The 14,202-nt window shown below is 38.9% G+C and overlaps 1 protein-coding gene across 11 annotated transcripts in view; it reads left to right on the forward strand.

Annotated features, from left to right (window-relative positions):
* LOC124128570 (cubilin-like) overlaps positions 1-14,202 on the forward strand; it is a 62,950-nt gene that overhangs the window by 12,856 nt on the left and 35,892 nt on the right. For 6 of the 11 annotated variants that reach the window (XM_048398494.1, XM_048398491.1, XM_048398497.1 and 3 more), the window contains exons 14-16: positions 353-437; positions 2,270-2,394; positions 2,806-2,967. In XM_048398494.1, the coding sequence (XP_048254451.1) occupies positions 353-437; positions 2,270-2,394; positions 2,806-2,967 (372 nt within the window). Of the gene's footprint in view, positions 1-352; positions 438-2,269; positions 2,395-2,805; positions 2,968-11,123; positions 11,397-14,202 lie in introns of those variants that run through there. The other 5 variants (XM_048398499.1, XM_048398492.1, XM_048398493.1 and 2 more) reach the window with 4 other exon arrangements.

Below are 14,202 nucleotides of genomic sequence, written 5' to 3' on the forward strand. Positions count from 1 at the left end.
CATTTATAATAATAACAGAACCAAGGAGGGTGGTACAAGAAGACGCATTGTTGCTCTGTTAAAATGCCAGATAAAGTTAATGTTATGTTTTCAACATGGAGTTATTGAAAAGAACAAAACTCTAATTATCTTTCTTGTTAACACATTTCACCACGTCGATAACGTTGATGAAGGTATTTCATATTTGTAAAACATAAGCGGTAATACTTAACAGCTATGGAAAGTCATAGCCTCATCCCTTCTTTGTTTTGCCTCTCAATGTGAACAGTCCTGTTTCTCCTTGGACATCCTCATCATCAAACAATCAAAACTCTACTCATGAATCAATCCAATGCTGTGTAACTATTCAAAGTTTCAGGTTGTGGCACAGACGAAGAGATAAACGAATATGAAACGAAATATATTGAATCACCCAATTACCCTCTGCAGTATCCAAGGTGAGTATACACAACGCGGATTACGATTATCACGGCCACAAAGAGGTACATCAAAATTCCCCGAGCAGTAGGTCAACTACGAATTTATCTCAGCACCGTGTTTATCATTTACTACAATTTTAAACATGCGATACGAATCTCTAGTCTACATGGAAATGAATCCAAATGTCACCGACCAATAGAATTCAAGTATTCTACGTGTAAAGCAACATAAGGTAAAGCTGATTGAAGGCATATCATTGGAGAAACACAGCTGAGTTAGAAGCTCAGATGGTGTCTTTTGTATAGTTTGCACAGTTTACCATTTCTTTAGACATATTTCTCACAAAAACAAACCGACTACCGAATATTTCCGTTGTTTGGTTTAAGTCAGGCATGTTTCATAGCAAGTGATGGATATGCAACATAGGTAGACCCATGTCTGCACCTTACCTGCGAAGATCCGGGGTAGAATAGGTCTTCAGCAACCCATGCTTGCCGCAAAAGGTGATAGGCTCGCTGACTTGGTTGATGCTTGTCATCGCACCCCAATTGCGTTGATCCATGCTCATGATGTTGGTCGCAGGGTTGTCTGGTCGAGACTCGATTATTTTCAGTGCGGCTTTAAACAACGAACAAACAAACATGCCTGCACCACAAGAAATGAATGTGAAATAAACCACGCCTGTACTTCCTTCTTCTTTGCAATGTATGTCGCGGCTATCTTATAATCATAATAGCTCAGATTGTAAGTTTGGTAATCTGAATGTGCAAAAAGATCATCAATATTGATAGCGTTTTACATTAGCTACTCGAAATAGGGTTGGAACAAACATTAATAATATACCGTCGGAAAAGAAATAAACTGATTTTTGTCCTTTTTAATATAGAGTTTACAAAACATGTTTTTTTATCATTAATTATACAACAAAAGTTGCAGTACCTATGGTTTTAACTGCATCGATATAGGCAACGGGAAAACGGGGGAATTTAAAGTAGGATTGTGGGTTCCAACTGGATAAACCTGCAAAAATTCTAACACAAAACAAACGAGATAAGTTCACCAAGGTATGTGAAATATGTTTTATTTTTAACCCACATGAATTAACGTAATGACGTTTGTCATGTTCCACTGTTTTAACGGCATGAATTATCCATATGTCCCAACATTCACAAAACTTCTGCTAAGACTCGTTTCATGAGTACAGATTGATGTATATAGGTATTTAGTGTTCAAGAGTGACTTGGGATGGGCTCAAGTTAACGACGACATGGTATTAACCGTACCAGGAAATCAATATATCACCAGTTAAGCACTGACACTCTATTCGCAAATAAAACAAACCAATTTGGGTCCTTGTAAACAGCAAAACTTTGGAGAAACCATTAAACTTGACCCTCCTTTTCTTGCATTTCAATTGCATTTTTACCATATGTGTATTGACTTATAACATAGTATTATGCATGGAGACTTCTCACCTCAACCCCATGATAATCATTTTCGCCATTCATAATATTGTATTCAGCAGTGTGACACCTGGTATAGAATTAACCAAATCTGTTGTTATCGCAAAAGATTGTCAGTCGTTCTTGAACCTATATATTCGACAATTTAACATATGGCCAGCAAACAAAACGTAAATAAGAGCATAGTATTTGTTCATTGAATGTAGTGATCTTTAAGAAAGTCAACAGAAACAACAGAAACTTCCATGAGGGTTGTGTTGCAATTCACGTAATACTGTGGCGAATTTGCAAAACTGTGGCGTTGCGTCATGAACAACACACAGATCTTGCTACAATTCGAATTTTGTAAAATATTGTACAATATATAATGTATTATTTAATTTTAGCAATGCAAATTGTTCATGGACAATCAGCAACCGCCTTGAAGGATATGTAATCCATGTCCAAGTGGTGGATTTCAACCTGGAGCCACACAACCCGTGTTCCTATGATTATGTGCAGCTCTATGACGGTAATGACTTTATGACTTACACCAATTTAGGGTTTTCCTAGAATTGAGTAAGAGAGACAGTATGTGTTATGCACACGAAATAGCGTCTCTATGTCGACGAGTGTAAATGTTTTTGTAAGACAAGTGTCATTTTATCATTGCAATAAAACGATGTTAATCCAGGTTATACCTTGTCGTTTGAACTGCAGATTAGGCCATGTCATCGACCAGAATCACATAGGGTTTTTACTACCACTTTACACTAAAAATTAAAATAAAATGGTCATGTGGAATAATTGAATATCATTCCCAAATATATGTTAAAAATAATGCCTGTCTTAACACAGCTATCGTCCTAGCATGTGTATGTGATTTGTTGTCAGTATAACAATATCTTCATAATATCACACACATGTTCTATTCTTGCAATAGTCACTGGCACATATGAACGCTCGCTTGGTCGATGGTGTGGATTGAATGGACCAGATACACAGAGTACAGGGATGAGTATGAAGGTTCGATTCCTCTCCGATAGTTCGAACACCTTAACAGGATTTAAATTGGCCTTCACGGCTGTCGAGCCAACATCTTCCTGTAAGTTTTTAAGTTGTATGCATTCATTTCAAAATACATCGAATCTGTTAAGACAGGACGAATAAGATGCATCAGTCGGCACCCCTGCTATAACGTAGGGGTCTCAGTCATTGTACTTTTCCATTGTATACGTGTTGATTAACATCTGCAGCGTATTTTGCACCAAACAGTATATCAACTACCTTGAGCAGAACATTTGGGCTTTGGGTGTTTAGATGACTAAGGAATATCTTGAGGGTAGGGGTTGACCATGGAGGTGGAGGGGCGGGGCACGGTGGCCAGGATGACTAAACTGTCACTTATTCGCCCTGGTTATGTTTACGAGACCAGCGTCCATTCATTTCACATTGCATCAAGATGCCTAATCTGCACATGGCTGAACTAGTTACAGAGCGGCCTTAATCTAAACAGTTATAAACTGTTTCATCGTTTGTGAATAATGTGTCACGGGTTGTAGAGGGGGTAGTTGTCTATTAATTATTATTGCCCTTTGTAGTTGAACAATTGGCAGTTGACACCTATACCATGCTGGTATCAATGGCTCGATAAATGTAATACAATGACAAATATGCGTGTATTATTACCTTCTGTGCAAACGTTTCCCCAGCATAAGAACCAGCAAGAAAAACATGAGAACCGCTAGATCTCCCTTTAACATTAACTTCTCAAGCAATCTAGAACCTTGGAAACATCAGACAGGTTAGGTTTGACATTATGAGGACGCTGTTGGAAGGTATAGATGCGTGGCATGCTGTAACAGAACGCAATAGAATTATGAAACCACAATACTTTTGCAATAATGTAATTGTTGTAAAACGTTCAGGAATCTATTTCAAAACAATATTTAACGCACATTCTACCAGAGTTCTTATAAAGTCATGTAATACACATGTCTGTGACAGTCGTTCTTTCGGCAAGCTATAATATAAAAAAATCACCTTGAACGAGAATATAATTATCATTCAGCTTCTGTGTCCAGAAACTTTGGAACAATACCATTCAATGAACTTGATAAGTTCGATACTCGTCTTTATTGTAAAGTTCCTTTTCGTGTTGTTTATTTTGCACAGCGTCTGTTTCACCGAACCTTGGAGGCATAATTGGAGGGGTATTCGGCGGCATTGTGGGCGTTGCAATTGTAACGTGTTGCTGCTGTGGAATTTGCTCCAGGAAAAAATCCACAACCAATGATCAGTCGCAAGGGAACATATCACGTGAAGTCAACCTGAACACCGTCTACACTGTCCGAGTCTCAAACTACCCACCAACTACGGCAACTACCCTGCCGGCCATGTTTACTCCACCTCCAGCTTACAGTGAAGTCGTGAAGGACGACCCTCCACCCTACTGTCAGGCAGTGCCACTATCAGATATACTACCTGTTGTGACGTCGTCCTCTAATGGCGCATCTTCATATCAAGGGATAGATAACCCAGCAGGCCCTAGTTGAGTGACAGCTGCACATGATGTCCACGTTTTGTATTGCTGGAGTAAATAGAAAGGACACATACATGGATACTCCTTCACACAAATTAGCGTCTTCATCCATTTTAACATATTTGATTAAGAAAAATCTAATCTCCCTCCACAGCAAATAATAGCAACGTTAACAAATGTCCTGAAAACAAACCAAAGAGGTATAATTTGTATCATATTTTAAAAAAATGCAATTACCTGTATTCTCACATTATCTACTTCCCGATTTTTTGGGGTCATGTGTGATGTTGATTGTTCAACTGTGCATAACCAAGGATCAGAAGTCGCGTTTTACAAGTTAACGAACATTCATCAACTGATCGATTTTACATATGCCCACCAGTTGAGTGACAGTTTCACATGATGTACATGTTTTTGCATTGCTGGACACATACATTGATACTCCTTCACACAAAACAACATATATTTTAATGAAATCCCTAAACTCCCTCGACAGCAAAAACTGTTCCAAAGAGGTATAATTTATATCATCGAAGGCCATAAGAAAACGCAGTTACCTGTGTTCTTACATTATCTTGTTTCCCATCTATTTGGGTCATGTGTGATGTTGATTGTTGAGCTGTGGATAACCAAGGTACGGATGTCATGTTTTACGAGGGAAAGAACATTCACCAACTGATCAGTATTCAAGAAAGACTATCACACTCATGCCACAAGCATGTCACAGTTATGAATGGAAGATAACACAATGACCACGATGAGAAACTTTGGAAATTCATCTTTGTTGTCGCAGAATATACTTTTAATTGTTTTTGTTTTTTGTTATAAAATTTTTAATTTTGTATATCAAATGATGCTTAGTGTTGATGTTATGTTTATGTTAATTAGAACATGAAAGCTTGTTACAAATCATATACATATTTTACAGTCAACGTGCATGTGCGCGTGCGTGTGCGTGTTCCTGTATCTGTCATGGGTGTATGTGCATATTGAACACAGATGTTTTTCACTTTCATGGAATCCACGAGAACAGGTATTCAAGAATCGAATTCATGGCAAATATTTGGCTAAAGGTTTCGCTGGATCACCCATTGTCATCGATTGCATGGAAGAACTACCGCGGAGTAACACAGAAGTGGTTTTGCTGTTCCGACCGTTGACATCCGACCACGTATTGAACAACACATCTTGCTCCAACAACGACAGGTTCCTGGATTCCCTGGTGGGCATCAGCATGTCCATCTGCATCTCTTTATTATAGAGATTTGTTGTTTAATGTCATTTTGGAATCATCTTATTTCCCTGAATCATGGAGTACAGGTACCATAATCCCTTTGTATAAGTCAGGTGACAAATCTGATGCTCATAATTATAGAGTTACATGTATTTCCCTTTTAAGCACTTGAAGTAAACTTTATACATTAGTTCTTAATGCAAGATTAGTATTTTGGGCAAATTCGTACGACAAATTAGCGAGTCGCAAGCGGGATTTCGAAAAGGATATAGCACAACAGATAATATTTTCATTTTACATCTATTATTCGACACTACCTTTCAAAAAAGCGTGGTAAGGTTTATGTCGACTTTTTCAAACAGATCTAAATTATGGTTTATATTAAAAAACAGGGGAGTTTCATCCAAGATGTTGAATGCACTTGAATCTAACTATAGTTGTGTGAATTGGTGTGTTAATTCAAATAACATATTATCTGAAAGTTTCGATTGCCCTTCAGGCTTCAGGCAAGGCTGCGTGTTGAGCCCCTTTTTGTTTTCTATTTTTATAAATGAACTTGCTTAACAAATAGATCTTCATGTGCGCCAGGGGTGCAGCTTCATCCTGATATCATACAGGTATTTTTGCTGTAATTTGCAGATGATATCGTTCTTTTTGCAGATACTGTCTATGGGCTACAAAATCGAATTAATGTTTTATGTTGTTTTTGTGATAAATACCACTTGTCTGTTAACTCATCTAAAACTAAAACCGTTGTTTTTAAAAATGGTATAAATTAATCAAGAGTCGAAAAGTGGTATTTTAACTTGAATGTGTTTCGTGTTACAAATACTTGGGATTATTATTCTCCAGATCACTACTGTGTTCTGCTCATGTTAATAGTTAATCAACTTAGGCAAAAGAGGTTCGGTGTGGAATTATTAAAACAGTATATATGTTAAATCCATCACCTCATGATCTATTTTTAAAAATCTTTGATTCCCAAATCAGCCCAATTCTATTGTATGGCTCTGAAGTTTGGGGTGTTCATAATTACGAAGAAATAGAAGTTGTACAAGTGTTTGCCTGTAAGAGATGTTTATGTGTTAAGCAGTCACCCGCAAACCACGTTGTTAGAGGAGAATACCCAATATACCCAATATACATATTTGCATTTAGACGTGTTGTTAAGTATTGGTGGAAAATAATTAGTATGCCTGAATCACGTTTGGTAAAGAAATGTTATAACTTATTATTGTTAGGCTGTAGTAATGGTAAAACTAACTGGGCATCAAAAGTAAAACACATCCTATTCTCTGCTGGTTTTTGTTACATATGGGACCAACAATTCATAAGTAATATCTCCAGCTTCTGCCGGAAATTTTACTCTGTCTAAAATTATCTTATGAACAAATTGGCACGCAGCTCTTTCATCAAGCTCAAAATCAACTCTTTACAGTTTATTCAAAATAAATATCGGCTTAGAAACATATTTAAAAGAATTACCACTTGTTAAATACAGACGTGCCCTTGCGCTACGTAGATGCTGTTTCCATCAGCTCCGAATTGAGACTTGGAGGTAAAAAAAAAGAGTTAAAATCTGAAAGGTTGTGTCTGGCTTGCACTCAAAATCAAATTGAAGATGAATTTCATTTTATAATAATTTGTGATCCATATGTACATTTAAGACGAAAATGTATACCCAAAATGTTTTACCTGTACCCCTCCATACATACGTTTAACATTTTAATGGCATCAAATGATGTATTAATCATTCAAAATCTATCCTATTCATCTACAAAGCAATGAAACTACGTCTTGTACAAATCACCTAAAATTTACTTTTGTATTATAATGTTTCTCTCTCACTGTATACTCTGTAATGTATAATGGTCATCTGGCCTAAAATACCTAATGAATAAAGACTATATAATATAGAGATGGAAGGTTATCAATGTGAGTTAGTCCTCAGAGAAAATATATTCATTTAACGAGAGCAAAACAACGGCAGGCATGTTGTGTTCTTTGCATGTGAGAACAGATGAAATGGGGTTTAACGTCGCGTCGAAGATTATTGCACTTATGTACCCATGCACTTGTATGTGTATGGGGCTGCTTGTACTAGTCCGGACTGTTGCCGCTTTGATAGTGCTGGCCTACTGAGGTACCATGTCTCAGTTTAAGATAAATACCCCACTCAGTGTTTGGGTCTTACGCCTGGATACAATTGAAAGCCCTACCTTCCGCTCTCCGGGCGGACGATCTACCTGAAGACCACTCTATGAAGGCGGCCGGGTATTACAGAAGAAGACTTGGTTCTTTTACGACATAGCCCGAAATATTTTGAAACTGATGGATGGTATACATTCGGTTTTTTATCTTTAACGTTCTAGATTTAAGCGAGAGTGAGTGGCATTGGGTTGAACACGGCTTCTTGCCCAACCCAATAGCATTACCAAGATGCAACCTGCTGTCGAGCCCATAATGAGCTGATGCGGGCAGCCAAGGGACGGAAGGAAGAACTGATATTATCGGCGCCACGGTCAATCTGACCATACATGCCCTGACAAAACCATAAAGATGTGGACATTGACATATTCTACCTCCTCCCGAGACATCTATCATCTCAGACAGAAATCAATCAACGTCTCACTAGTCATAGCTGTTTTATCACCAAACAGTGGTGAGGTGAGGTGAAATGGGGTTTAACGTCGCGTCAAAGGTTATTGCACTTATATAGCGATATAGTGCATGTGTGTGTGTGTGTGTGTGTGTGTGTGTGTGTGTGTGTGTGTGTGTGTGTGTGTGTGTGTGTGTGTGTGACTCCGAGCCGACCAGTCCTTGTTTTGGCCCCTTAATGCTGAGCGCCAGACAGTGTAACCAAACAGTGGTAGTACGAGTAACATTCTGAATTCCCCCAGGCATGTGGAAAATACTCGATTTTGATCGGTCAATCAAAGGTTTCAAATCATAATAAACTAAGTGAAACAGCCGATTTGACAGCCGGGTCACTGGGGAACCTGATACTTTTAGAATAATTCTTCGCTATACACATATTGCTTTAATTCAGACAGCACTGGGTTTGGATCTCTTTGGATAATCAATGCATTTTGTCCGTGGATAATGCAGCTTCTAAATGCCAGTTTACGATTTTGGTTTTATCACAGCATAAAGGATTTCCTCTATTTGTCCTCATTACGTTTGCCGGGTCTGCAGGACATGTCACAGCTGTAACATGAAAGGAGAAGATGTGTACGGCTAACATATTTCATTTCATTATATCATACGTTTGCTACATGTAGGATGTATGCAAAGATATATTGGAATAATATTATCATAATGATAGGCTGTGTCGGATGATAGAGCAGAATCAGGTCCAGGACCTCGTGTTTGTTGTACCAGTGACCACTGAGATCAAGATGTTACTGTGGTGGCTCACCTTGTCCCGACCTAATTCTTGCTGTCATCCGTCGATGTGAAGCCAATAGTGATATAGCTGGGCTATAGCTGACATAGTTTTAAAACAACATTCACTCATTCACTCACTCACTCTAAATAGTTATAAGTCAAATGGTTGCCTGAAATAAATAAAAATTCACTTTTAATATATTGCATCAGTAATTAGGAACAGCTCGATGTATATGCTTCGAATTACGATTACACTCAGAACGGTTGTTTAATCCCGAAGTCCAATATAAACACAAGGCAGTAAGGTTGATTCAAGTGCGTTGCTTCACTACATTGTGGGGCGGTCGGGTAGCCTAGTGGTTTAAGCGTTCGCTCGTCACGCCAAAGACCCAGGTTCCATTCCCGACATGGGTACAATGTGTAAAGCCCATTTCTGGTGTCCCCCGCCGTGATATTGCTGGAATATTACTAAGAGCGGCGTAAAATCATACTCACTCACTCACTGTACTCATTGAGTATGGATGTATGTATGTATGTATGTATGTATGTATGTATGTATGTATGTATGTATGTATGTATGTATGTATGTATGTATGTATGTATCTATGTATGTATGTATTCGCGATACATGTATGAAAAACAGTTTCTAGATGTGTCATTGATTATAGTCTCTTCCGTTAACAGATACATGTATGGTTAGCGAGGGTTGCCTCCCTTAGACCGTTAAACGTTACTCTCGTCGTCATGCGCTGGTAAATCGTATTATCAAAACTTGTTGGGACTGTATACACATGGTATTTCATTATAGATGTGATTTAAATGTGGTCGTGAATTGTGATATATATTGGATGCACTGGATTCCATGACGAAATGTGTACAATTTTAGATAAATCCCATATTTAGGTTTCTTATACAGTTCTGTTACAGAAAATATAGAATCTACTGTGAACAATTGTAGACTTAGATATACAGTGATATTGTTTACACATAATCTTTTGCAGTCATTAAATGTAAATACATATATTATCAGTCTAAATTTTAACAGTTCTTGCTGGCACATGTAAGACATGGGGGTTGTCAGGAACGACTACGCTTGACCATGCGTTCATTCTGTGCAAGTTGACCATTTGCTGGTATTTTTCGCTGGACTTGGATGTTCAGTTCAATGGTCCTTAGCTGACAAGCTGAGTCTCGGAAACGTATTCGATCTCGTCAGATTGCAACCATGTGGCCATTTCAGTTGTCTAGTTTGTGGGAGAATAGGCTGCAATAAAATCGTTTTGAGACACCATTCTCTCGAGAAGTGATCTTGGTAGGGATTTGGACGAAGTCCAACTTTGGCTTCAGTACCAAAAAAGGCGTTGTATGGTGATTGTTTGATACCAAAAAAGTGGCTGGAGGTTTTTCTTAATTGTATAAAACCAAGTCCCAGAGGCCAGTCAGTTGAATCATTATCTCTTATTTTAATTTTAGAAGTGTGAACTGTGCATGAACAAGCAGCACTACTGTTGATAGACATGCAGTCCAGGGTGAGGATGCGCAGGATGTCCATGTCTATTTACAACTCCAAGATGGTAAAGCACTATCCGAGTCAGGGATGTCCTGGAATATTATACTGTAACAGCCACAATGTTTTATTTGAACGATTTCATAATGTTTAAACAAGTTATTCCCAGATCGGCAAATGTGACCTTATTTGCCAAACAACTGTCGTTCTGTTACTGCAATGACACACCGTAAATCCGAACGTTATTTTAGCCCGTTAAGCCGGGTTGTACGGTTGACTAGGCACAGGTTAAACATTGCTCATTTACCCGGAATATGGGCATTAACATATTGCGTCACAATGTCAGTGATTTTCCTTTCGGTGTGTCCTGCCGAGAAACATTCCCATTTTATCATACATACTTCTATCAGTTATATTGCTTTGTATAAAAAATACATCTTTGTATATAACACAACATGAATAGGTGCACAACACAGACCGAACACTGATGTCATGGGCGTGACAGTGTGGTGACAGTGAACTCGTTTATCAAACAGGATTCATCACATTACCCGGTAAGCGTATCCGGGAGTCGATGGGGATTATTACAGTCGAGGCCTTATTTTGATGTTGAAATGAGTCACATCGGGACCTGTATGTTGCAATAAATTGATATTCTTTTCATACGAGTGTCGCTGAACACTCCAGGCAGAACACCGTGTACACAGGGCTGAGGTATTTCTGAATCTTGTGGTGCAGGTACATTGTGGTGGGATATAGTAATCACTGTCTTCAGGGAGAGCGGTTGGCGACGACAGGACGCCATTATGATCATTTCTTGTTTCATTGGAGTATGTGTGCTGTTGTTTGGGCCGCTGGTCTCAAGTGAGTGTTACATATATTGGTCATAACATAGTGTTTATGTGTGAAATTGTAACTTGTAAAATGCATTTAAACAGGTTGTACATATAATTCTAGCATTGATTCCGTTACTTAGCACAAATTACATTGTTGTTCTGCCAATCGCATCAATGTAGTGTTTATATTTAGTATCAAAATTTGCACGTACCATCAATTCGGGTGATCTGATTATTTAAATCATAATAAGACACACCGTATATATCTTCAATTTGTGAATGTGTCTGAAAATGTTTTGTATGCGATAGTCTCCTCTGTTCACTATCGGGTTTGGAAGCTGCATATCGGAGACACGGCCGGTCGGCTGTTTAAACAAGATGGCGGACTCCGCTATTGCGTAATGTTTACTTCCAGACCTGGACCAGGTGTCCAGGCTCAGTCAACATAAACACCTAAAAAATGTAAAATGACATGGCACAAAGCAACCATCGCCTTACATCTACGTGTATATAGATATATATAGGCAACAGTGCAGTTTACCAGGCGCAGCCCAAGCTCTACCCTCCAGTCAAATACAGCGCTATAGTGCTACTGCTGTCTCGCTATACCGTTACCGTGCTTCACGATCCAACACCCGTTTTCGGTCTTAGGGACCTTACACGTCTTTACGATCCAGCACCCGGTTTCGGTCTTAGGGAAACTTACACGTCTTTACGATCCAACACCCGTTTTCGCTCTTAGCGAAACTTACACGTCTTAACGATCTAACACCCGTTTTCGCTCTTAGGGAAACGTACACGTTTTTACGATCCAACACCCGTTTTCGCTCTAAGGGACCTTACACGTCTTTACGATCCAATACCCGTTTTCGGTCTTAGGGAAACTTACACGTCTTTACGATCCAACACCCGTTTTCGCTCTTAGCGAAACTTACACGTCTTTACGATCCAACACCCGTTTTCGGGCCTTAGGGTTAGCTTGCTTTGGGCAAGGGTAAGCCATAATGTCTTACCTTTTCAAGCGTTATTCCAGTTAATCCGATTGGTGGGTCATGTTGACATAAACAATGGCGGGTGTGGTTTCAAGAAAAGATGAATGGGAGAGCGGACGGTGACGTCACACGCATGCGCAATTCATTGTTTTCCGAATTACGCATGCTTGTATGACCGATTAAACGAGCACTGATTACATGTGATAGCGCTCGTGGTCAATTGGTAGAGCCGGCGAAGCGCGTTCGAGCCCCTACAGCGCTAGTTGGATCTGGAAAAGTGCCCCTGGTAAAGTGCGCTACTCCCAATAATAATAATATATATGAATGAATGCCCAGCTTTGGCACAGACACAGTATCTTAAGCGACATGATGGGGTGGCTCGATCATTTTATTACCGTTTTTGCCATGCTTGTGGTTTTGACACAGAGGTCCATCCATGGTACGACCCGGAATATGTAGAGGGCGTCATAGAAAATGATCAATACAAAATCCTTTGGAATAGGCCCGTATACAGCCTAAGACATATCCAGGCCAACAACCCTGACCATGTCCCTTTTGATAAATCCAATGAACTCATTTATATCAGTGAATTGTCGGCCCCTTTTGACAGTAAGGCGAAACCGCATTATCAGTGGTTCATATTGGGAAAGGGAGGTCACTCTAATTTCAAACGGGAGCTATCTCCGTTGTTTTCGTATTTGCGAGAAATGGCGTCACCCACGCTGCACGTTGTTGGTCCAGCTATTAAATGCCCAGCTTATTAAAACGTAAGGTAATTAAATGTTTGAATGCATTATATATTTATGTTTCCATCAGTACATCTTCTAAGATTGGTTTAGTGGTGATAACCATTTTCCAAAATGTGGGCCCACATTTTTCCCGTCATCTATGGTGATCGAAACAAGTGGGCCCACATTTGTATTTCGCCTAGCTTCGTGAGGTTGTTTCGTTAGTTCTGATAATCAATCCCTAAATGTTGGCAGACGTTCTTCCGTCATATTGATTGCAACAGGAGGGACCTCATTTATTAATCGCGAAATTCTACTTAAATATTGATAATCATTTTCTCAAATGTGGGCCCACATTGTTCCCGTCATATATGGTGATCGAAACAAGTGGGCCCACATTTGTATATCGCCTAGTGGGTAGACGTTCTTCCGTCATAGTGATTGCAAAAGGAGGGACCACATTAAAAAAATCGCTAGCTTCATTAGCTTTGCTTACTTATAACCATTTTCTAAAATGTGGGCCCACATTGTTCCCGTCTTATAGTGATCGAAACAGGTGGGCCCACATTTTTAAATCGCTGGGTTTCTTAAGGTTGACGAAGTCATTTAGGCTATTGGGCTCACGTTTGTCATTATGTGACATTTTATATTATTCATATTTTGTAATATTGATGGGAAATATCTTTATAAATCATTTCGTGTGACATTAATTCCATAAAAGGCACAAAAGTCTTTGAAGTTTGAATAACTGCGTCATAGCTGACCACACTAGTTTTACAAAAATAGCTACCAAGCAAGAAACATAAATCTACTTCAAATTAAAATTACAGAGGCAATACCACTCATTCTACCTTTTCCAGTATAACACATCAATCTAATCATAAGTATTGGTGGCGATATAAGCCTGAACATATGTCTACACTTGAATTGATCTCGGACATGATACAAGCCTCAGACGTTTCCGAGAACTTGTTCCATAAAAGGAATAACTCATGAATATTAATAACCCCACGACCTAGTTTGGCGATGTTCGTAGAAGTGAGTTCTGCTGTATTGCCATCTTATTTGTACATTTTAATCCAATTATATTTTAAATAGACAAATTATGAGTTCG

The sequence above is a fragment of the Haliotis rufescens genome, unplaced genomic scaffold (assembly GCF_023055435.1).
Source record: "Haliotis rufescens isolate VD_foot unplaced genomic scaffold, xgHalRufe1.0.p SCAF_18, whole genome shotgun sequence".
Lineage (NCBI taxonomy): Eukaryota > Metazoa > Mollusca > Gastropoda > Lepetellida > Haliotidae > Haliotis > Haliotis rufescens.